This window comes from Equus przewalskii, chromosome 26 (genome assembly GCF_037783145.1).
Source record: "Equus przewalskii isolate Varuska chromosome 26, EquPr2, whole genome shotgun sequence".
NCBI lineage: Eukaryota > Metazoa > Chordata > Mammalia > Perissodactyla > Equidae > Equus > Equus przewalskii.
This window is the reverse complement of record NC_091856.1, coordinates 35,213,354-35,234,410: the sequence shown is the minus strand read 5'-3', so window position 1 is coordinate 35,234,410 and position 21,057 is coordinate 35,213,354. Positions and strand designations below refer to the sequence as shown.

At 54.8% G+C, this 21,057-nt stretch overlaps 1 protein-coding gene across 4 annotated transcripts; it reads right to left on the bottom strand.

The window, feature by feature from the left end:
- Positions 1 to 1,715: 1,715 nt before the first annotated feature.
- GTF3C5 (general transcription factor IIIC subunit 5) lies at positions 1,716 to 20,739 on the bottom strand. 4 transcript variants are annotated; one of them, XM_008524341.2, is made up of 11 exons: positions 20,270 to 20,739; positions 17,824 to 18,043; positions 16,043 to 16,241; positions 9,971 to 10,166; positions 8,132 to 8,236; positions 6,764 to 6,878; positions 6,201 to 6,281; positions 5,889 to 5,986; positions 4,562 to 4,644; positions 3,712 to 3,854; positions 1,716 to 2,734 (listed from the first exon to the last, which is right to left on the bottom strand). In XM_008524341.2, exons 1-11 carry the CDS (start codon positions 20,420 to 20,422, stop codon positions 2,571 to 2,573), a joined length of 1,557 nt encoding a protein of 518 aa, XP_008522563.1. In that variant the 5' UTR covers positions 20,423 to 20,739; the 3' UTR covers positions 1,716 to 2,570. The 4 variants fall into 4 exon arrangements, with proteins under 4 accessions (XP_008522563.1, XP_008522564.1, XP_070452364.1 ...); XM_008524342.2 differs by having other exon boundaries at positions 20,351 to 20,463; XM_070596263.1 differs by having other exon boundaries at positions 19,891 to 20,434.
- Between the last annotated feature and the right edge of the window lie 318 nt (positions 20,740 to 21,057).

The following is a 21,057-nucleotide window of genomic DNA, read 5'->3' as shown; positions in this document are numbered from 1 at the left end:
GATGGAGTGGTTCAGGAGTCAGGGCACAGCCAGAGCCCTCCCAGGCCAGCAGCCCCTCAGGCTGGGCCCTGGCAGCCCCTTCGCTGTCCGGCAGACTGCTTCTAATCCAGACCCTGCTTACATCAGGCCTGTGGCTGTCACCAAGACCCATGTGGCTCTACAGATACACAGCTACCCCATCTGGTGCCCAGATTTCTGGTGATGGAGAGCGGATGGAGAAAGGTGGGGAGGGGCGGGCTGCTGTGGGTAGGAGGGAAGAGTTAGGACACTGGGAAGAAGGGGCCGTGCAGGCCGGTCTAGGGTGAGTGGCTTCGGCTAGGCGTATGGGGACGGGAGCAAAAGGTCTGTGGGGTGCTGCTGCGGATGAGTAAGTGCACTCGTTGGCACACACCTTTTGCCCAGCTCTTCCAATTCCGAGAACCCATCCTGAAGGAAGTAACTCTGCATGTGGGGGAGGGGGAAGCCCTGCGTGAGACGATAGTCACTGCGGTTATTTATAGCAGTGGAGAAGGAAAGGCAGGGGCGGAGGCCAGGTGGGGTGAGGGAAAGGAGGCCTGCACTCAACAATGAGGGTGGTTACTGATTCATGTAACAGTAAGGGGCCCCACATGGTCCTGCACAGAGTAGGTCAACAAACACTGAATCAGCATGCCCAGAAATATCCAGAAGAGACTGACAGTGTCCACCCAGTGAGAAAAGTCGCCAGCTGGCTTCCTGTCTACACTTGTCGAATGTGTCCATTAGTTGATCCTGCTTTAGAGAGCTGACTTTAGGGGCATTAATTTCAGCCAAAAAAGGTTTGGCGAGTGTCTGCCATCTGACAGTTTCTCTCCTTGACCAAGCTCTACTCAGGCTCCCCTGAACTCTTTCAACTAGGCATCTCTGTGTGGTCCAATTTTAGCAAGAATCCTGCTAGGTTGGTCTAACTGGAATCCCCCACCCTCCATATCTGACCACCCTGGATATCTGATCGGGGCCCTCCCTCCTCCACCATCCCCCAGACGATCTCTGATCACCCTGGCCTGTCTTCAGCAAGAATCCTGTTAGGTCGGTTTAGCCAGAATCCCCTTCACCCTGCCGTCCCCTCTTGCCTTTCCATCCCTCAGCCCACCTGCTCCTCGGCTGTAAGGTCCCACATGCCCATGCTGTATCTGGAATTAAGCCTGGTTCCAGACCCCCTATTGCAATAGTCCTAAAAAAACTCTGTTTTTACCCCTTTAACTACTGTCCAGCTCTGATCTTTCTTTAATAGGTCTCCTGAGAGCCCTGAGACCCCAGCCCTTGGCTGACCTGTGTGCCCGGGCTGCCTCTGGCCCCTGGTGTGGACTGCATGGGATCTCCTATGCCGTGGCCTCGGCTGCTGCTTTTCCTCAGGCAATCTTCTGACTACTGAAGGCTGGGACGGGAGAGCCAGACAGAACGAGGGGCGGTGCACTTGTTACCCATCAGCTGCACTCTGGTAATTTGGGGAGAAAATTTAATCCAAAAGTCGACACTGGGAGTTTTGAATCCTGGTCCATGGACCCATAAGGAAGTTCAAGGACAGACCATGGGGGCCTGGATGCCCCTGAAATTGGATGCATATATTTGTGGGTATGCATATTTTTCTGAAGAAAGATTCCATGGTCATCATTAGATGCTTGGAGCATCTATGACCTTCCAAAAAGTCTAGGCTGGAAGTATCAAAGTTCTGAATTGATATAACTGACACAGTAGAAAACTAACTCAACTGATTTAATAGCAAAGAGAACTTAGGCAAATACTTTTTAAAAATGTTTTTCTGAGCTGGAGCACATTCTGTCAGGGGAAATGCACTTGTCGATGTCACATGAGGCAGACACTGCAAATCAGACAGACACGCACCCATCTGGGGCAGTAAGGGATAAACACAAGGCTGCAGGACCCTCCGGGACCAGGGCCCTGAGGTTACTTCAGTTGCCCTCACCCGACCTGCCTGGCGAGGGGCAGCAGGCCTGTTCTCAACTGTCCGGGCATCGCCCAGCATGAGGTCACTGAATGAATGACTGAAGGAACAAATGATGGTCTGGTGGGAGCCCAAGGCAAAGGAAACTCCCCTCTGGCTCCGACACCCTGACTAAGACACCAAGACTCCTTGGGAAAATGTACTTAATAAGAACAATTCCAGCTGGGCCTGGCCTTTGCCAGTCTACCCCAAATGGATGGGAAGACCGACCCAAGGACAGTCTTCCGCCATCTATAACCACAGACCAGGCTCCTCATGCTATCCCTGCCATCAGTCATGAGACCAAAGCCAAGACCAGCTCCTCCCCTAGCTGCACCATCTCCACCTCCAGCTTTGCTGGTCTCAGCCAGAGAGAGGTGCCGGGCATCGGCTCAGCCCGCTGGACACTGAGCTGGCTCACGGCTGCATGAAGCCAGGGCACAACCTTCGGGGATGTCCCCAGACATCCAGGGTCAGAGGGGCCTCCTAGGGCCGTTCTGGCTCCTGTGGGGAACACTGGGGAGCCCTGGCTTGTCCTGGCTCCCTCATCAGGCTGGACACCAGTCTTGTCTGGTCAGGCAGGCCCAGCCTTGGGTCTGGGGCTGTGTCACACATAGTCCAGAATCTCCGTCTCCATCTCGTTCTCACTCCCATCTGATGGCTTGAAGTCCTCTTCCTCCTCCTCTTCATCATCCTCCTCTTCATCTTCCCCAGACTCATACGTCAGCTGCTCTTTACCACTGTCAGCCTTGGTCGGGCTAGAGAAGAGAGCTGGGGCCAAGAAACAAGGTCATGTGTGTCCCAACGCAGGCCTCCTGGGTGGCCCCCAGACCAGCTTTTGCTGGCCTCAGCTAGAGAGAGGTGCCAGGGAGCCCAGCCCCCAGACCAGGCTCTCAGGCTCCTGGAGGCCTGTTTACAGTTACGGGGGTCTGGGCCCAAGCTTTGGAGAAGCTGCTTTGGGAAGTATGGATGCCTGGGGGGGCCTGGGTCTCCGCACTTCCCCAGAGGGACCTCGGGCCACTTCAGGGGTCCAATGGACTCCCTGCGAGTGTGCACGACATTTTGTGGGAGTGCTTTCTCTGGGGAGGGGGTCCACAGCCTCCATTAGGTTCTCTGAGGGGGCTGTGTCCCAAATGAGGCCAGAACCCTGCTCCCGTCAGCTCCGTGGGGCATGGCGGGTCCTGGGACTCCCTCTCCCCAAGCCTGGAGGAGCCCCCGAGAGGGGCCCGGTGCTTATCCTTTCCCAGCCTCACGGGACCGTAGCCCAGCAAGTGCTCACGCCCCTTCCTCACATGCCCAGTCGCCAGGGCTGCCTGGTCTGGGGGAAGGGCAGGCAGTGCAGGGTGAGAGGACCCAGGTTCCTGTTGTCCCTGCTCTCCCAGTGGAAGAAGACAGGCAGAACACACTCACATGTGGCTGGAAGATGTAGGATGGGGTGAGGCATAAAGTGGTGGCCCTGGATGGCAGCCCCAGCCCTGCTCCAGCCCCTCCGCTCTGGGCCTGTCTCCTGCCTTAGATCCCCAGGGCTGAGTGCCACTCCTCCCACCCGCGCAGCCTCAGCAGGCAGCCCGAGGGATGCTGGCTCCTGGGCCGAGCCCTGGCTCACAAGGCCTCCCTCTCACCAGCGACAGGGACAAGATGATCCCAGCTGGCAGCAATTCTTCATGAAATGGGTTCCTTGGGGACACTTCTGTCCCGAGTGGGGCCCAAGGCATCTGGGGCCTCCCTTCACCCTGAGGGGCTCTCACCAGGCCTCTTGGAGCGGATGGTTTGCCGGATCATCAGGGTCATAGCGTTCCTCAGTTCGTCGCTGGTCTTGGGGAGGCACCACCCATCCCTTTCTGTGCAGGAATCCTCAGCCCCGTCATTGCGGTGAATGATCTTCTGCAGCCTAGGAGTTTGGGATGTCAAGTTCCAGAGTGGGGTTCCTACTAATAGGTGCCAGCAAGCGGTGTTGGCAAAGGTGAGGTTGGGCTCAGAAAAACGGCACTTGGAGGGACGACCAGCGGAATGAACATGGTAACGAAGAATGCCCGTGAAAGCTGTCCTCCCAGCTGGGGTCCTTAACCATGTGGCCCTGACCCCAAACTGCAAAAGCGTGGCGTGCCCGTGCCCACCCTGCCGGTAAGAGTTCACAGCTGTCTCCAGATTCCGAGCCGTGTGGATTGTGCTCCCGTCTCCTGCCACCCCAACACCCCTCCCTGTTTTTTAAACATCACCAAGAACAACCGGATTAAAGGTGTCTGGGATTCTGGTCGGCTCCAGGAAGATTAGGAACCATGTCATGAGCCCTTAGGTGGGCAACGGAGAAGGAGGGGCAAAGACTCAAGAGCAAGATGTGTCTCCGCCCAGCCCAGCACTGCAGCTGGGAGGCACAGCCCGTGTGGATGCTGGAGCTGCCCAGAGGGCTGTGCCAGCCCAGACACAGAGGAGTCTCCGGGCGGCCCTGGCCCCCTAGCCAGGCAAGTCTTCCCGCTGAGAGATTAAGGCTGACAGGAATTGGAAGAGGTACAGGAAACACTTTGGTCCCTGGACGGTTTCCCAGCACTGACCCAAGGCCACGGCCCCCCCTTGGCGTCTCGGCACCCATGTACGTACTCTTCCACACTCAGGTCGCATAACTGGTAGAACATCTGTCGGTACGGCGGCAAGGCCCCCTCCCGGAAGATGTAGACCGAGTCCTGGGGAGGGGGGAGAGTTGGAAGGTCAGCAGGAGCTCTCCCCTGGGGGCGGGCACTGTTGGAGACCCTCACACTGGGGCTTCCCAAGGGGCCTCTCCAGGGAGTCAGCTGTCCCCAGGACCTGGCAGGCCTGTCTCTTCTCCCTGGACCCAGGTGGGCAGACAGGCCAGAGGCTGGGGAGCAGATGCGGAGAAAACAAGCTCCGACTCCCCAGGAGGTTCCGGGAGGGCAGACGAAGCAGCCCTGCCCTCATGTGGCCCTGGCACCATGGGCTGCCTGCGCGGCAGGCCAGGCGCTCAAGGCATGCGGCACGCACCAGCCTGTGCCGCACTCTGCCTTCCCTGCCTTCCTACGGGGTCGGCCCGCCTCTTCCTCGCCAACTTCTGCTAACTGGTCATCTTCTGCGGCCCCGCACGCCATGCTGACATGAAGCTGGGTTTACTGAGTGTCTGTTTTCCCTTTACCGTCCCCGGGCACACGGTTCTAGAGGGGGGGATAACGCCCTAAAACAAGAGTCCTGGAGGAGGAAGTTCTTGGGCGATGATCCGCCCGCTGCCCCTCACCGAGAGGACACTGATGGCGCTGAAACACAGCCAAGTCCCTCACAGCACCTGCCTCTGCCCCTGCTCCTGCTGCATTTACACTCGGCCGCCCCCTACATGAGGCAGCCGAGCGGGGGACAGACCCTGCCCGGCCTCCCTGCAATTGTGGAGCAGCTCACCGCAGCCCACATAAAGGCCTTTAGAAACTGCTGCCACTGTGGGGTGACTGCGTTAATGAAAGCGTGAGCCTGTGAGGAGAGGGTCCCAGCTCTCGTCCGTATGATACCCCTGCGCGGCCCACAGCTGGAGTCCAGATGGTCTGCTTGGCTCCGTACTCATGTACGTGCCTGATTCTGAACATCCCTGCAGCAGCCAGTGCCTCAGCAGGGCCAGGCTCACCAAGGGCACCACGCGCAGTTGTTGGTGTCAGTTTCCCTCTCTGAGACCTGCCCAGATGGTCCTCAATACCCACTGTGCCCCGAGTTCTCACTCTGTTTTCAGAGGCTGTCCTGGAAGGTGGGAGTTGTGTGAAGGCACTGGGTGGGCAGCGCTGCCTCAGTCAAAGCCCCTCCCGGTGTCACAGACAGTGGCCCTGACGGGGGACTATAAGTGGGGCCTGCACGAGGGGGTCCTCCTCTCCACTCTCCACTTCACTCAACCAGGCAGGCAGCTGCTCTCTCTGGGGGCTCAGGGGGCACCCACCTTCAGCTTGTACTTGTTGGAGGCCAGTTTCCGTGTGCCGGTGGTCCCCGATGGGCCCAGGCCCTGCTTTAGATCACGCATGGTGACGACCTGGCTGGCTATAAGGGGACAACAGCAGTGCTTTGGAATACAGGAGACGGGGTGAGGGGGTGTTCTCCCACCCCCTGCCCTCCTGCCTGCCCCACGCCCTCCCCAGGGAGCGCTGGCCCACACACCCTGGAGCGGCCCCCTCAGGAAGCTCCTCCCCATCCCTCTGTCCAGATACCCGTCTTCCGCAGCGTCATGTGATGGGCAGCATGCCGAGGCACTTACGCGTCTTTTTGATGGTGACGGGGAAGCTGTAGTTGTAGGTGCTGCGCTTGGCCTTGACAGGCATGTCACTGTGGGCATAACCTGCCGACGAGGGAGGGCGCATCAGGCAAAGGTGGGCACAGAGCCCTTCCTGGCAAACAGCGCTGCCTTTGCGCTACAGGCGCACCTGGCTTCCCTGGGACCAGCTCCTGAGAAAGGGACTCCACGCCCCACACACTGGGGTGATGGGAGCCCCCACATCTGGCACGGCCCATGCAGGGACACATGCAGGTACTTTGTGTGTAGTGACAAACTGTAGGTGCAGGGACTGGCCACTGACTAGATGCCTGGCTGTACAAGAGGCCACAGATGACTGTGCAATAACCGAATGAATGAATGACTAGGGTTCAGTCCTTGAGGGTCAACGCTGGAGCCAGGGCCAGAGCTTGGACCCTCATTTCTATGCTGTTCTGCATCCAACAGACCTCACCAGGGAAAGGGTTTTTTATCCTCTCCATGTGGATACATTCTCATTACAAAAGAGAAAGCCAGAGAAAGAGAGAGAGAAGATTAGTAATCGTTACCGTATTTCATCCCACAGCGGATTCGGAAGTCAAGGACCTGATACATCTTGGCCTCCGGGTGTTTTCGGGGATCGTACCCATACCGAATCCACAAGCTCCTCCAGGGGCCTGTTATCTGGAGACAGAAAAGGCAGGAGTGCATAGTGGGGTCAAGGCCAATCCCAGCTCCCTCAGAGATGCAGGCCCAGGTGGCCTGCCTGGGGGGGCAGGGCAGAGGACACCCCGAGAGTTGGGGACATGGCTCTGTCCCCTTGGACAGGTCACTTGGCCTTTCCCAACCTTGGTCTTCCGTCAGATGCGGATGACATGAGCCCCTCTTCCCATAGTCTGTGTGAAGATTAAATGAGATGATGCCCCTGAAGCCCTGACCATGGTGCCTGGCACACAGTAGGTGCTCAGTAAATGGTATTACTGTAAATATAATGCAGTACATGGTATTACTGTAAATATAATATAAAACGTGGTATCACTATAAATATAATACATGTTATTACTGTAAATATAATACATGTTATTAGTACTGTAAATATAATATAATGCATGTTATTACTGTAAATACAATGCAGTACATGGTATTACTGTCCCAACAAAGGGATGTTCTGGCCCTAAGCGGTACTCCTGAGGTCCTATGTCTAGAAAGCCAATGCTAAAAGACAGAGGCAGCTCTCCAAAGTCTGGGGTCCAAGCCACCTGTCATCACTGTCATGGTCACCTCTTATGCTGGCCTTCCCAGTGCTTCTTGCAGGAACACTTGACAGGTAGGATCCCTTCCTCCCAGCACCTTTGGGAACCTCAGTAATGACACCCTCATCTCCATCCCCTCCTGGACTGAGTCCAAAGTGGATCGGCCCCCCCATGAACCCCACTCAACCCAGGTAAATGAGTCGAGGCCAGGAGCACCGTGGTTAGGGGCGGGGGCCCCACAGTCAGACAGGCTGGGGTCACCTGGTGGCTCTGCCACTCGCTGCTGTAGGACCTTGGCATGTCAAGTCACCTCTCTGAGCCTAGGCTCTTCCTCAGAGGCAAAAAGGGAATCCTGCCACCACCCCCCAGGGAGGAGAAAAGGATGATATGCACACAGCACTTAACCCAGCGCCTGGTCCTTAGAAACTTCTCAATACGAGGTCATGTTAAAATGCATAATCCCTTTACTTAATGTAATGGGATGTAATTACTCCTTAATCCTAAAGTCTTCCCAATATGGCCAAATGTGTTACTGAGGAGGTGCTGGGGAGAGCCTTTCTGGGGCTGTAACAAGCCGTCTTGGGGGTGCCAGGACAGGGCCGCCTGCTCTTGCTGTGGCTCTGAGGTCACAGGATCAGGATGACCCAGGTGGGAACCAAGGTGGGCAGCTGGGCAGACACTCACCATGTAATAGGCCATGAAGGGCAGCAAGACCTTGAGCTTATCAGGGTGGACGCTGATGTTGGCCTTGACGGCGTTGCGTGACCAGATGGGACGGATGTCAAACAGCTGGGGAGGTCAAGGCAGAGGCTGAGATGAGCGCGCAGCTTCCCTCCCACCTCCCCCAGACTCCCCAGCATGGCCTGACCCCCAGCAGACCCTTCTGGAAGAGAGCTGGTGGAGAGCAGGGGCTGCACACGCAAGGACCAGCCTCTAGGAACTGCTGTACGCACTCCCCCACTTCTCCCTCCCCTCGGAAGCATGGACCGCATGCCGAGCATGTGTCAAGTGCGGCTGTAAGGCCTGGGGGTCCTGATATGACCATGAGGGACACAGTCTCTGTCCTTCTGCAGCTCACAGGGCAGCGGGGTAGGCAGACGACCAAAGGGGCCAGAGCAGGGCCAAGAGGGGGACGTGCCAGAGCTCTGGGCCCCGAGCAGCCCCAACCGAGGGCGGTGCCTGAGTTGGAATCATGAAGGCCAAAGGGGAAGGACTGCAAAAGGCCGGTGTGGCTGGAGCGTGGAGGGCCAGGACGGAAGGGCCCTGAGCCAGGTTCAGGATTGGCTGTGTCCAGAGGACAGTGAGGAGCTGTGCGTAGTGGCCCCCCCATGTCCTCCCTTCCCCTATGACTGCTCGAAACACAACAAGGTGTCCACACAGTCTCTTTAAGAAACAACCCAGCAAACTGGTGCAGCCACTATGGAAAACAGTATGGAGATTCCTCAAAAAGTTAAGAATAGAAATACCTTATGACCCAGCCATCCCACTACTGGGTATCTATCCTAAGAACCTGAAATCAGCAATTCCAAAAGTCTCATGCACCCCTATGTTCATCGCAGCATTATTCACAATAGCCAAGTCATGGAACCAACCTAAGTGCCCAGCAACCGATGATTGGATAAAGAAGATATGGTATATATATACAATGGAATACTACTCAGCCATAAAAAAGGACAAAGTTGTCCCATTCACAACAGCATGGATAGACCTTGAGGGTATTATGTTGAGTGAAATAAGCCAGACAGAGAAAGATGAACTCTGTATGACTCCACTCATAGGTGGTAGTTAACATATGGACAAAGAGAACTGATTGGTGGTTACCAGGGGAAAGGGGGGTGGGGGGAGGGCACTAGGGGTGAAGTGGTGCACCTACAACATGACTAATAATGATGCACAACTGTAATTTCACAAGGATGTTAACTATCATAACTTTAATAAAAAAAAAAAGAAAAGAAACAACCCCCTGCAAAGAGAACAGTCAGTGTCAAGAAGGGAAGAGCCAGGCCTCAGTCAGCAGCAATGTGGCCTCACTGAGAACCTGCTGTCCATGCCTGTGGGGACACAAGGAACAGAGCCCCAGCCTGGGTCTTCCCAGAACCTGGAGGCCAGAGGTTAACGTGGAAGGCCACTTCCTCCCAAGGCACGTCCAACAAGACCAACTCTAACGAGAGGAAGCACCAGGCCTGGCACACAGTCGGGGCTCCGTCTGGTTTGTTGCAGCCACTGAATGGAGAAAGATTCCTGGATCCTGGAGCTCCACACTGAAGTTACATACGGACAATGCGCCAACTGTTTAGTACCCCGAAGGGACCTCTTAAGAATTCTAAGTATTTTCAATCTTGGGATGCAGGGCTTACATCGGCTTGGCTTTTAGATGTGATATCTGGAGGTGAAAAGTTCCCATGTGCTAACGACCCAGTTTAAAAAACAGTAAGTCCAGCCAACCACAAACAACGAGGACGGGCCCAGCTGGGTAAATAGGAGGTGCTCAGTGTAAAGGTGGCCCTGGAGGGGCGGTCTCACCTTCCTCAGCTCCTCCTCCACCTTCCGGTCCACGGGGTTGGTGCACACCTTCCTCCACGTCTGGACGGCAGCCTCCAGTGGCTGCACAGGCACTTCATCATCCTCGAAGTTGACAAAGATGGCGTTGTGGGGACGCCGGGCCCTGCTCAGGCCAATCAGGTTCTCACTTGAGATAGGGGGGTTGTTGTAGCCTTCCCTGGGGGCAGAAGAGCCGATGAGGGCCAGAGCACCAAAGATGAGCCCAGGCGCGAGCCCAGGTGCAGGCCCGGCCAGACCAGGCAGGGGGCCAGCAGACCTGCAATGGGGCAGCCCGTGTTCACAGCTGTTCCCCGAATCTGGGTGAGGGGAGGCCCTCAGGGCCGGCTGCTGAGGGCGAGGGCCTGTCTTCTCAGGCTGACGACTGGGGACGAGGGGCAGAGACAGCCAAAGACAGCTCAGAGAGGCCCTGGGGCTAGGAGCTCTGAGGCTGGGCAAGGCCAAAAGGTCCCCAAGGCTGGGGTGTGGGGAAGGGCTCCTGTCATCAGGCTGGTGGCCTCACGACTGTACTGAGTCATGCACAGCACTGTCCAGCCAGTGAAACACTGGAAAGCACTTAAATGCCCTGCAGACAGGAAGGGTGAGATCAGTTAGGGTGCAGCCACTAGAGCGCGATCGATCAGCTGTCAGACAACAGCCATGCTTACCGACCTCTGCAACTCACTGAAGTCACCCTCAGAACAATCATGCGAGGAAGGAACCATTTCCCCATGAATTAGCTGAGGGCACGGGGGTTAGAAACCTGCTGCGTCAGAGCTCATAATAAGAGCTGGGACTCAGACCCAGGGAGTCTGGCTGCAGAGGCCCCTCACCCGTTGTCCAGCCATCTCTGACAGCGGGAGTCTTTGACTCAGAAGCATCTCGATAATCCCTTGGTGAATGAAGGGCGCGTATTACTGAATGGCGTCATCTTACAGCACAGAGCTTAAAGCAGGGGCTCTGAAGCCCCTGTGTTGGCACAGAACAGCTAGGTGAAGGATTCCAGAATGCCCAGCATGGTGGGATGTGTGAGGTGGGATGCCAGAGACGCCAAACTCAGACTCAAGTAGGGAGAGCAGTATAAAGAACCCCCTTAAGCCCGTCACCAGCTCCAACGACTGTCACGTGGCTAATTTCATTTCATCCCTACCCCACCCGGAACCCACTAAATTACTGTGAAGCATATTTTAAAGTATGTCCTGGATGTCACAGAATTTCATTCAGGTGATTACTACCTTTTAAATTTGTTTCCACTTTACCTTAATTTTCTCAATACAATCTGCTATTCATAAAGAACAATGATTTTTCACATTGGAAACAAAATTACAAAGAATCAAGACTGGGCCTTTTTTCACATGACTCCATTAGCAACCATTGGACAGCTGCCACTCTCTATCCTGTTTTCAAACACACGTCTCCGAAACCCTGGACGCCCCAAGAAGGAAAGTCGTGGTGGCTCACTTGGGCCCAGCAGCCTGTCTGCGAGTGCAGCAGCAGCAGGGAGTGGCCGCCGGCTCTGCCCCTCACTGCAGGGAAAGGGCCCCCCAACTTCCTCAAGGAGGAGGGATCCCGTCAGGCCAGCCTGTCCTCTGTCCACCCGGCTGTGGGAAGCTCAGCCTCCCTGGACTCAGGGAGGGGCCAGAGAAGCAGGGGCTGGCCTCCCCCCAGAGCCCTCGTGTGCCCAGGAGTCTGGCCTCCCCCCACAGCCCTCATGTGCCCAGGGGGCCGGCCTCCCCCCGCAGTCCTTGTGTGCCCAGGTGGCCGGCCTCCCCCCGCAGTCCTTGTGTGCCCAGAGGGCCAGCCTCTCCCCACCCCCCCCCCACCCCCGCACAGTCCTTGTGTGCCCAGGAGGCAGGTGGAGCAGATGAAGTGATAGCAGCCTGAGAGAGGAGGCAAGTGCTCTCCATATGCTGGAAAATCGATAAACCACATGGAGAGGAAAAAAGGGCCTGTGGGCCCCAGGACAGCCGGCCCTCCTCCCTTGTCCCCACCCCAGAGGCTGGGAACAGCTGCCTGCTGGTCCCAGAGGACAGAGAAGTGACTCAGACGCTACCATCCAGTGCCAGGGGCCAGCAGACCAGAGGGGGCTCTATTTTCTTCTTATATATATTTTTGTTTGTTTGTTCCTGACTATAAGAGTAAAATGCTTGTGGAGAAAAAATAATAAAAACATTTCAGAAATAAGAAATTTTAGAAATGATATTACCCCCTGCTTAAAACTCAGCAGTACTGAGTACCATACACACCCAGAAAACTATCATTCCTCTGGCAAGTGTTTTCAGCTGGGAGGGAATGTGAGCTGATTCTTTTTGTTAAACATTTGTATACAATGTATATATTAGTAACACATTTCTGTAATATTTGACTCCTTTCTAACAAGCACAATTTACTCTCAAAATCAGATAAAGGGGGCGGAGGCATTTGGTATTCAACAGGCTTGCAAGACTTCAACCAAAAGCAACCCCTGTGGCCCTTGTCTGGCTCCCTAGTCACTATCAAGACAACTGGGGAACCGGAACAGGACCGGGAGTGGGGTATTACGGAATGTTGTTAAATTGCTCCCTGTGATAGCAGCACTGCAGGTATGTTTAAAGAGCCAAGACCTTCCCTGTTAGAGACACACACTGACTTGTTCCTTGAGGATGTGCCGGGAAGCTGGGAGTGGGGGAACACAAAGTGAGCAGCTAGTCATTGAAGCTGGTGATGTAGGTGGGGGTCCATCAGACACTTCCCTCTAGTGTGGGCTACGTTTGGAACTTTCCACGACGTATTTCTTTAAAGGAAAACACCACTTCTTCTCCTCAGGACAAAAATCTAAGCCCCTCACCATAGTCTGGGAGACCCTCACCCCACCACTCTGCCTGGCTAACTCTGTTCCAGGGCACTGGTCTCTCGACCATTCCTTGCATACACCAATCCCCTGGTCTGGAATGTTCTCCCTGGATCCTGTCCGGCTCCATCATCACTTGGGTCAGTTTCAAACATCAGCTCCTCTGAGGGCCCTCCCTGGCACCTTAGCCCTCACCCTACTCACTGTCCATTATGACCTGCTCCTGTCTTATCTCCTTTCAGACAGGCATCTGGACAGCCGCCAGTCACTTGTGTTCTGTCCAGCTCCCTGACCCCTGGCCCGGCATGGAACCATCTGTCGCGTTCTCCACTGATGCCTGGCTCTGGGGAGGGCCCCAGGCCACGACAAGCACTGTTAGTACTTGTTGAAGGAAGTATTTAATAAGGAAAGAGAAAATTCCCATCCTCCCACCCTTCCAGAGATAACTTTTCTGGGCCCAATCTTCTGGATTTTTCTAGGCTTCTGTGATCACACCACAGTTTATTTTTATGCCGCAGAATCTACTCTCACACCTGCCTTTTCATAGAGCAAGGTACCCTGGACACGTGCCATGTCAGTCCACGGAGCCCACTCTCTTAAAGGCTACATGGCGCTCCCCACAGAGCAGGGCCGTAATTTAACTATCCACGTCCCTAATAATGGACTGATCGCTTATTTATTTTATCAGACTCTGCCAGGTACTCACTGTTCTAAGTATTTCAAATCTCTTCAGTTCTTCAGCCCTCCAAACAACGCAGGGAAGTGTGTACTGTTATCATTCCCTTCAGGGACACGGAGAGGCCGGGGCTCAGTCAGGGCTGCAGACCACGACGGGGTACCTGCCACCAGAATCCAGGGCTCTCCCACTGCACCAGCCTCCCTCAGTTTCTTGCTGCTGCCAACAATTAATCAGCAAACCCTCTTGTAAGTATGCCTTTGAGCTCTTGGGTGAGTCACTGTGGGATAAATTCCTACAGGTGGGATTGTTTGGCCAAGGGAAAGAATATTTAAAATCATGATAGACTTGGCCAGGGGCCGGCCCCGTGGCCAAGTGGTTAACTTCCTGCTGTTCTGCTTCAACGGTCCAGGGTTTCACCAGTTTGGATCCTGGGTGTGGATGTGGCACCGCTCATCAGGCCATGCTGAGGCGGCATCCCACATAGCACAACCAGAGGTGCTCACAACTAGAATATACAACTATGTACTGGGGGGCTTTGAGGAGAAGAAGAAGAAGAAAAGAAAGACTGGCAACAGATGTTAGCTCAGGTGCCAATGTTAGAGGGGAAAAACCAGATTATGCCAGATTGCTCTCCCAAAAAGTTGATGTCATTCATGGTGCCCCTTCAGTAGGGGAGCGTCTGTCTCTCCACCCCTCAAGGGACACACTTGGGGATAGGTCTTCAAGTCCAAAGGTGACACGCTGATTCACTCTCCATGGTGTGGGGACAACTCTGAGCAAGGCCTCCGGGAGGGGCACAGGGACCAGGGCTGGTTCCTGACACTCCTTCTCCGGGCCCCTCATCACCAGCTGCTCTGCCTCTAGAGGCACTGGGGCCACGGGTTTGAGCCACGCTGGCAGCCCCCGGCCAGCTGGAGGGGAGACGACCCACGGCTGCCTAGGTCAGCAGGCGCTAAAACTTGCTACAAGAAAGCTCTTGAACAAATGTCACCACCTAGGGGCCATTTTTCAAACTGTTTCCTTTTGCTTTTATCTGTTTTTCCTAATCTTGCCACCTGAAATCGTCATTCACAAATACCTGCTGAGTGCCTCTCACAGGCCAGGCTCTGTTTTAGGCACCAGCGTTACAACAGAGAACAAAAGAGGCCAACGACAATGGCATTACAACAGAGAACAGAAGAGGCCAAGTCGCTACCTCCAGGCTTACGTTAAAATGGAAACATTTAAAAAATTTGTCTTTTTGAGTGTAATCTGAAAAGGTAAAGCACACAAGAATAAGGACAGTGCAACACTGAGCGACAAGCAAGTCCTAGGGGGTCAGACAGATGGGGGCTCCAGTGCTGCCCATGTGACCTGGGCAAGTCACTACCCCTGAGTCCCTGCTCCCCTTTTTGTAAAACGGGGGTGAGGGAAACAGTCGAATCATTCGAGGGTTAAGATGAAACGCATGTGCAGCGCTGCACCACATGACTGCTAAATGACCAGCCGTGGAGGTGGGGATGTCATTAATCTCAAGTTGAGTATTTTCAAGTTTGTTTTTTCATACTATTCAGTCTTAGCTTTTATACAAAGGAAATCCCATTCCTTCCTGTCGATGTGTGGCTGGTCTCCAATGTAATACCAACATTCAACATGCCCAGGCGTGCCTTGCCAGCAACCCTGGGGGTCTCGCACTGTGTCAACATTGTCTAAATGAAGGCATTCATTTATACAAACCCAGCACTCACATGTGGTCTCGTTAGGGATGTGCACACGGGAGGCGGGGTTCGGAGGAGACTATGACAAGGGTCCCTCTGACTTTTCCACCTCTCAGTGCAGGAGAAACCACCGCTGAGTCAAGAGACATGAGTGCTTGTGCTCAGGAGCTTGTGTTCTTGAGGGGAGACAGACCGAGACCAAGCACACAGCAGGCAAGATCCAGGCCAAGTCACAGCCACCCTGAGAACAGCCTCAGGATCTCGGGGGATGACTGATTTTGAGGTGAGTGTGGCAAAGGGAGGCGGGCAGAGGCAGGATGGACTGTAAAGATGGCCATGAATTCTCTGCCGGGATAGTGACAGTGAGGCCAAGACGGGGCAGAGGAGGTGGAAAAGTGCTGGGCTCAGGGTGGGATGTTTGCAGGTGGAATTTCTTAGGGAGTGTCATGACCAGTGACAAGAGGGTGTTGGTCAGGAATGACCAGGGGACTAAGTCAAAGCGGCCACTTCTCGACAGGAACCCCCCACGTCACACAGCCAAGCTGTCCGTCCTTTCAGGGCCCTCGGGAATGAAGCCAAGCTCGTGAGCACACAGACCACCGCCCACTAAGGGCTTTCTCTGTACTCAGCCCTGTGCTGAAAACTCTGCGGTTTTTTAATTTAATCCTAATACCTCTGTGGTGTCAGGACTATCCCATTTTCAAGACAGGGGGCTGGGGCTCAGAGAGGCCAATGGCAGGCCTGAGGCCTCCACTAGAGAGTGGGTGGCAGAGTCATGCCTCAGAGCCAGGCCCTCTGGCTGCAGGGCGCTGGCTCTGACCGTCGATGCTGCAGTGCGCAGGGGGCCTTACCGGTGCTGTGTCTCTGGTCGATAGAAGTAGTCTACTGGGGTGTCCAGCCTCGAGAAGATGGGTGGAGGGATGTAGAGCGGCAGCTCCTGGTGGAAGAAGCCCTCCTTCTCAGGCTTGAGCATGAGCACTTTGTCATACATTGACATGTGCCTGCCGCCCGCCTCTGTGTGCACGGCCAAGTACTGGAAGTCAGACATTCCTGGAAGAGACGAGACAGATGGCAGACACTGTAGCGAGGGACAGCTCTCCGCTACACCCGCCCAGGAACTGGCAGCTGCCATGTACTGACGCCCACACCTCCTTGGGGAGGTGCTGAGCAAGCCATGCAATGGAGGCTGCAGAGAATGGAGCAGGAGCAGAAACCACACCCTTCCGAGATGCTTCTGTGAACTCGGCTCAATGCACTCCAAGTCACTTGAATCAATATCATTTTGGGGAGACGGGGGGTTACATGATACGTGAGGAGAAGGTCTAGGTCAATGCTTCCCAAAATGTGATGTGCATGACTCACCTGGGGTCTTGCTAGATGCAGATTCTGAGATGTTGCATTTCTAACAAGCTCCCAGGGGAGCCAGATGCTGCTGGTTCAGGGACACACACTGAGTGATGAGGTGCTGGCTCAATTAGAGATGAAAAATGAATCACTTGGAAAGCCTTGTCCCAGAAAGGACAGCCCTCTCTGGTGAACGCCACATCTCGCCATAATGACTGACATTCAAAGTGCCCGGCCCATGGGGCCCAGGTTTGCTCCAGGTTCTTTTTACAATCTTCTTTTTACTTTCTAGTCCCCTCCTCTTTTCTCAATGTTTATTCTCTTCAGATTCTATCCGAGCACGGCAGCTGTAGCTACGGACGCTTGTTACTAACTTACCAAGCGCCTCTCGTGTGCCCCTTAATAGGCATCCTCTCCCGAATCTTCACGAGGGCCTCCACTGTACAGACAAGGAGACTGAAGCTGAGGGAAGCTGAGCTGCATGCCCAGAGAACTCACAGCTCGTCAGGCAGGCACAGCTACGATGTCTGTGTTCTTTCTTACTCCCTCTCCCCAGCCCCAGCCTTACCGCCTCCTCACTGGTGTTCTCTGTGGGTAGCACACTCAATTGAGGACCCCACAGGAGACATCCAGGAAGCTAAGAGTTCAAAGCAACAGGAGTCCCAGGGGCTGAGGTAATCTGAGAAGGCTTCAGAGGGGAGGCAAGACCAGGAGCAGTCAAGACCAAGAGAAGGTTCCAAAACACTAGGGGTCAAAAATTGGAGGCCTGCTGACCAGTTTTATTTGGCCCCACATAATGGCTTTAGACATTAGGTTTCTCATAGAACTCTAGCTTCCCTTAAGAATTCAGAAAATTCGGGCTGGCCCGGTGGTGCAATGGTTAAGTGCACACGTTCTGCTTTGGCGGCCCAGGGTTCGCCGGTTCGGATCCCGGGTGCGGACATGGCACCGCTTGGCAAGCCATGCTGTGGTAGGCATCCCACATATAAAGTAGAGGAAGATGGGCACAGATGTTAGCTCAGGGCTAATCTTCCAAAAAAACAAAAGAAAAAGAATGCAGAAAATTGAGCAACAATGAGCCCACAGTCTGTAGGGCGCTGTTGGCTGGAGGGAGGAGAGGCTGCCTCCTGGACGGGGCCTGTGCTCTGCGACTCCCCTCACCGCCTGGCCCTCACGCTTGGGCATATCTTGGCCCACTTCACTGTGCGGATGACCCAAGGCTCCTGCATGCAGCAGGGACACAGTTCCTGAAATATCCCAATGCAGTAAGAAGGCATTTTGCCGTTACCTTGAAATTTGTAAATGGTGGAGACAATGCCAAGGATCTCCACGTCGAAGATGACCTCAGGGTGGGAATCGGGTGGTGGCGCCCCCTTTTGCCGCCTTGTCTTCCTCCGGACCCGGAGCAGCAGGCTGCTGGTACTGAAGCGGTTGGCACACACAGGGTGGCAGTAGGGGTCCTCGGGCCGGAAGTACAGCTCCAGCCTCTTGGTAGGGTCTGCATAGATCTGTGGCAAGGCCAAAGGAGACAGAGTGAGGCAGTGACCAGCAAGGCTGCTGGCAGAGAGCCGCTCCTCTCTCAACAAATGCCTGATGGTGACCACGGAAACCGGAGGAGGGCCAGGAGGGTCATGCTTCATTCTGAGCTCTTAATTCCCAAGACTCACTTTTCAAACCCAGGTATCTTAGTTTTTAATCTAGTAGAGAAAATGAGAATAATCTCTTCCTTCTAAGGGGTTGTAAAGCTGGAGATAATAACTGCCAGTGAAATAAAAGCCATCATCTCTCAAGTGCGTTCAGTGTGGGGAATCTTACGACTCTTCTGGCAACACTTCAGGGAGGTGGTGTCACCCTGAGTTTACCGTGGGGGTAACTGAGGCTGGGGAGTTGAGTGACTTGTGTAGGGCTTCCTACTCCAGAGCTACCCATCCCACGGGGTCTTGGTATTCAGTCTCATATGCAAATGTTTCCAGGTCCAAGGGAGATTAAATCAATCAGTAATAACCCCTTTGGCCCTGACCAGTTGTTACTTATCCTTTCCAAGCCTTGTTCCTGCTCCTTAAAATGGAGATAATAACAGGACCTACTCCGAGGATTGCTACAATGATTAAACGAAGAGATGCAGAAAGCACTTAGCCCAGAGCCTAATTCATGGAGAACACTCACCATGTGTCAACTACATATGAATGCTTGCCCCAGCCGGGGTAAGAGGGATGCAGTAAGTGTCAGCTGTGTGCATAAGAAAGCACCAACAATGTGCACTGGGCCAACGGCATCTACTTGCCAGTCTGCTGGCTCCCCAACACCCGGGACAGGGCCTGGCCCTTAGGAGGTGCTCAGGAGACATCTAGGGAAAGAAGAAGGTTAAAAGGAGCCCCAACCCACAGGAGTCCCTTCTCCTGAAACACAGGTCCCCAAGACTGCTGGGCTGGGAATGGCCCCAGACGTGGGCCTAGCACAGAGGAGGTGCTCAGGAAACACGAATGGAATGAATGAAGGACTAGAATCTCTTCCCAAAGAGCTCACACTGTAGTTGGGTACAAACATCCCTGGGGCTGGCGAGAGAAAGAGTCCTGTCAATACCACAGTAAAGTGAATAAGTCAGGATAAAACAGCAAAACATGACCGGCCTCCACCGGCATCCTGGGCTTAACGACAGGCTCAAGGTTTTTCACTGTTTATAAAGGATGAAGAGGTGGCAGTTAAGAGCTCAGACATCAGAGGGGAGGGATGCATGAGTTCCAGTCCTCACTGTACCATGTTGACCCAACCTTTCTTACCTGTGTCTTTACCTCAAAAGTGGGAGTAATAATGGCACGTAACTCACTCGATTGTTGGGAGAGCTCAATCACGCTTTCGACAATCATGTCAAAAAATATTCAAAATATATTTTGGAAGCACGTACTGTTATGGATGTAAGGACTACACAAAGTCCTGCTCTCATGGAGTTTACAGTCTCAGAGCCAAGGGGCCAAGATAGCCAATAAACACGTTAAAACATAATTTCAGATTGGAATTAACAGGTTGAAAAGATAGTAATTGCTAGAAGCCGCTTTAGTTAGGGCAGTCAGAGAAGGCCTCTCGAAGGAGGAGACATTTCAAGATCAGGTGCATGTAAAGCACTTACACGGAGCCTGGCAAGGTTAAGGACTCACTCCAGCCCCCCATATGTCAAGTGATTTGAACAAGTTGCCACGGTTTCCTTGTGAAATGCAGACAATGACAGTTCCTACCTGGCAGGGTTCTAATGAGGATCGAATGTAAGTAAAGCACCTAGAACAGTGCCTGATACAGAATAAGTTGTTAGCTATTACCACCTTTAACTCAGTAACCTAACGCTTCGTCCTCCTCTTACATAGGTCAAAGGCTCTTAATCTCCCCCGCGCCTCGGTTTCCTACTCCGTGACATGAGGGCGTGGCAGCCAAGCACATCCCGCGGGGCTGCAGGCGAGCTGCGTTCGTGGCCAGGATGCCGAGGCTGCGGCTCATCCGAGGATGGGATGGAAAGGACTCCCTCTCCTCGCTCAAAGTCTCCCCTATAGTCCTTTCCCCACGGTCCCCAGGGAAAGACGGTCCATTTCCGGCCATCTCGGAAGGAAAGCCCCGCCCACTGGCCGCCCCAGAGCCCGCCTCAAGCTCCGTTGCCAAGGAAACCACACTGCCCCGGGTGGTCCAGCCTCTCCGGCCGCAGTCCCGCGACTCGCTCTTCTCGCGTGGTCCCGGCGACTCCTCACCCGGGAGACGCCTTCCTCGCCGCCCAGGGTCGGCAGCATCTTGGACACGTCGCGCACCACGCCCGGGTACTCCACGCATACCATGCGCCGCTCGCGCCGCAGCTCTACGGGGATAGCGACCCCCGACCCCGCGTCGGCCGCCCCCGCTGCCATCCCTGCCCGTCTGGCCGGCCGCGGCGGTCCGTTCCTCCACGCGCTCCCTGGAGCCTCGTCTGAATGGTTCCGCGAAGGAACGTTCCGGGCTCCCTCACCGCTCGCGTCTCCTAAATCCCTAGGCTCAGGGAGACGCGAAGGCCTCTGGGAGCAAACGGCCGAGGGGAAGCCCCCAAGGCCTCGGAGAGAAGACCGCCTTAGCCTCAATTTTGTGTTTAAAACGAAGAGGGTTACACCTCCCCGAGGGGCGGGGCAAGAGCCGGGCTCTCCCGCCAAACCGCGAGGGACCCGGAGGATTGTAAGACACCGCCCCACTCTCGACTTTAGCCAATGAGAACCCGAGGGCCGAGCCGTGATTTTAGCCAATAAAGAGTCAGGAGGACGCCAGGTTCCACCCCCCCGGTAGGTTTCAGCCAATAAGGAATCAGGACTAGATGGGTCCCCGCCCCCTTGCTCGAATTCCACCCAATGACGGCTCGGGGGCGGGCCTGAGGCATACTTCCGGCTCGTTTGCTTTTACGGAAAGGCCCAGCAGTGAATTGATTTTCGGGCCGGGTCCGCCCACCGTTTTCCGGGAGCTCGGTCCTGACTCCTGCGGCCGCCCCAGGATGGGGTTATTAGCGGCGCGTGGAGGT

Coding starts and splice junctions, on each gene's coding strand:
- GTF3C5 (XM_008524341.2), bottom strand. CDS start 20,422: ATGGCAGCGGGGGCGGCCGACGCGGGGTCGGGGGTCGCTATCCCCGTA. Junction 10,167..16,042: donor CGACCAGAGACACAGCACCG/GTAAGGCCCCCT, acceptor TTCTGCCCCCAG/GGAAGGCTACAACAACCCCC. Junction 8,237..9,970: donor TGGAGGAGGAGCTGAGGAAG/GTGAGACCGCCC, acceptor TGACCTCCCCAG/CTGTTTGACATCCGTCCCAT.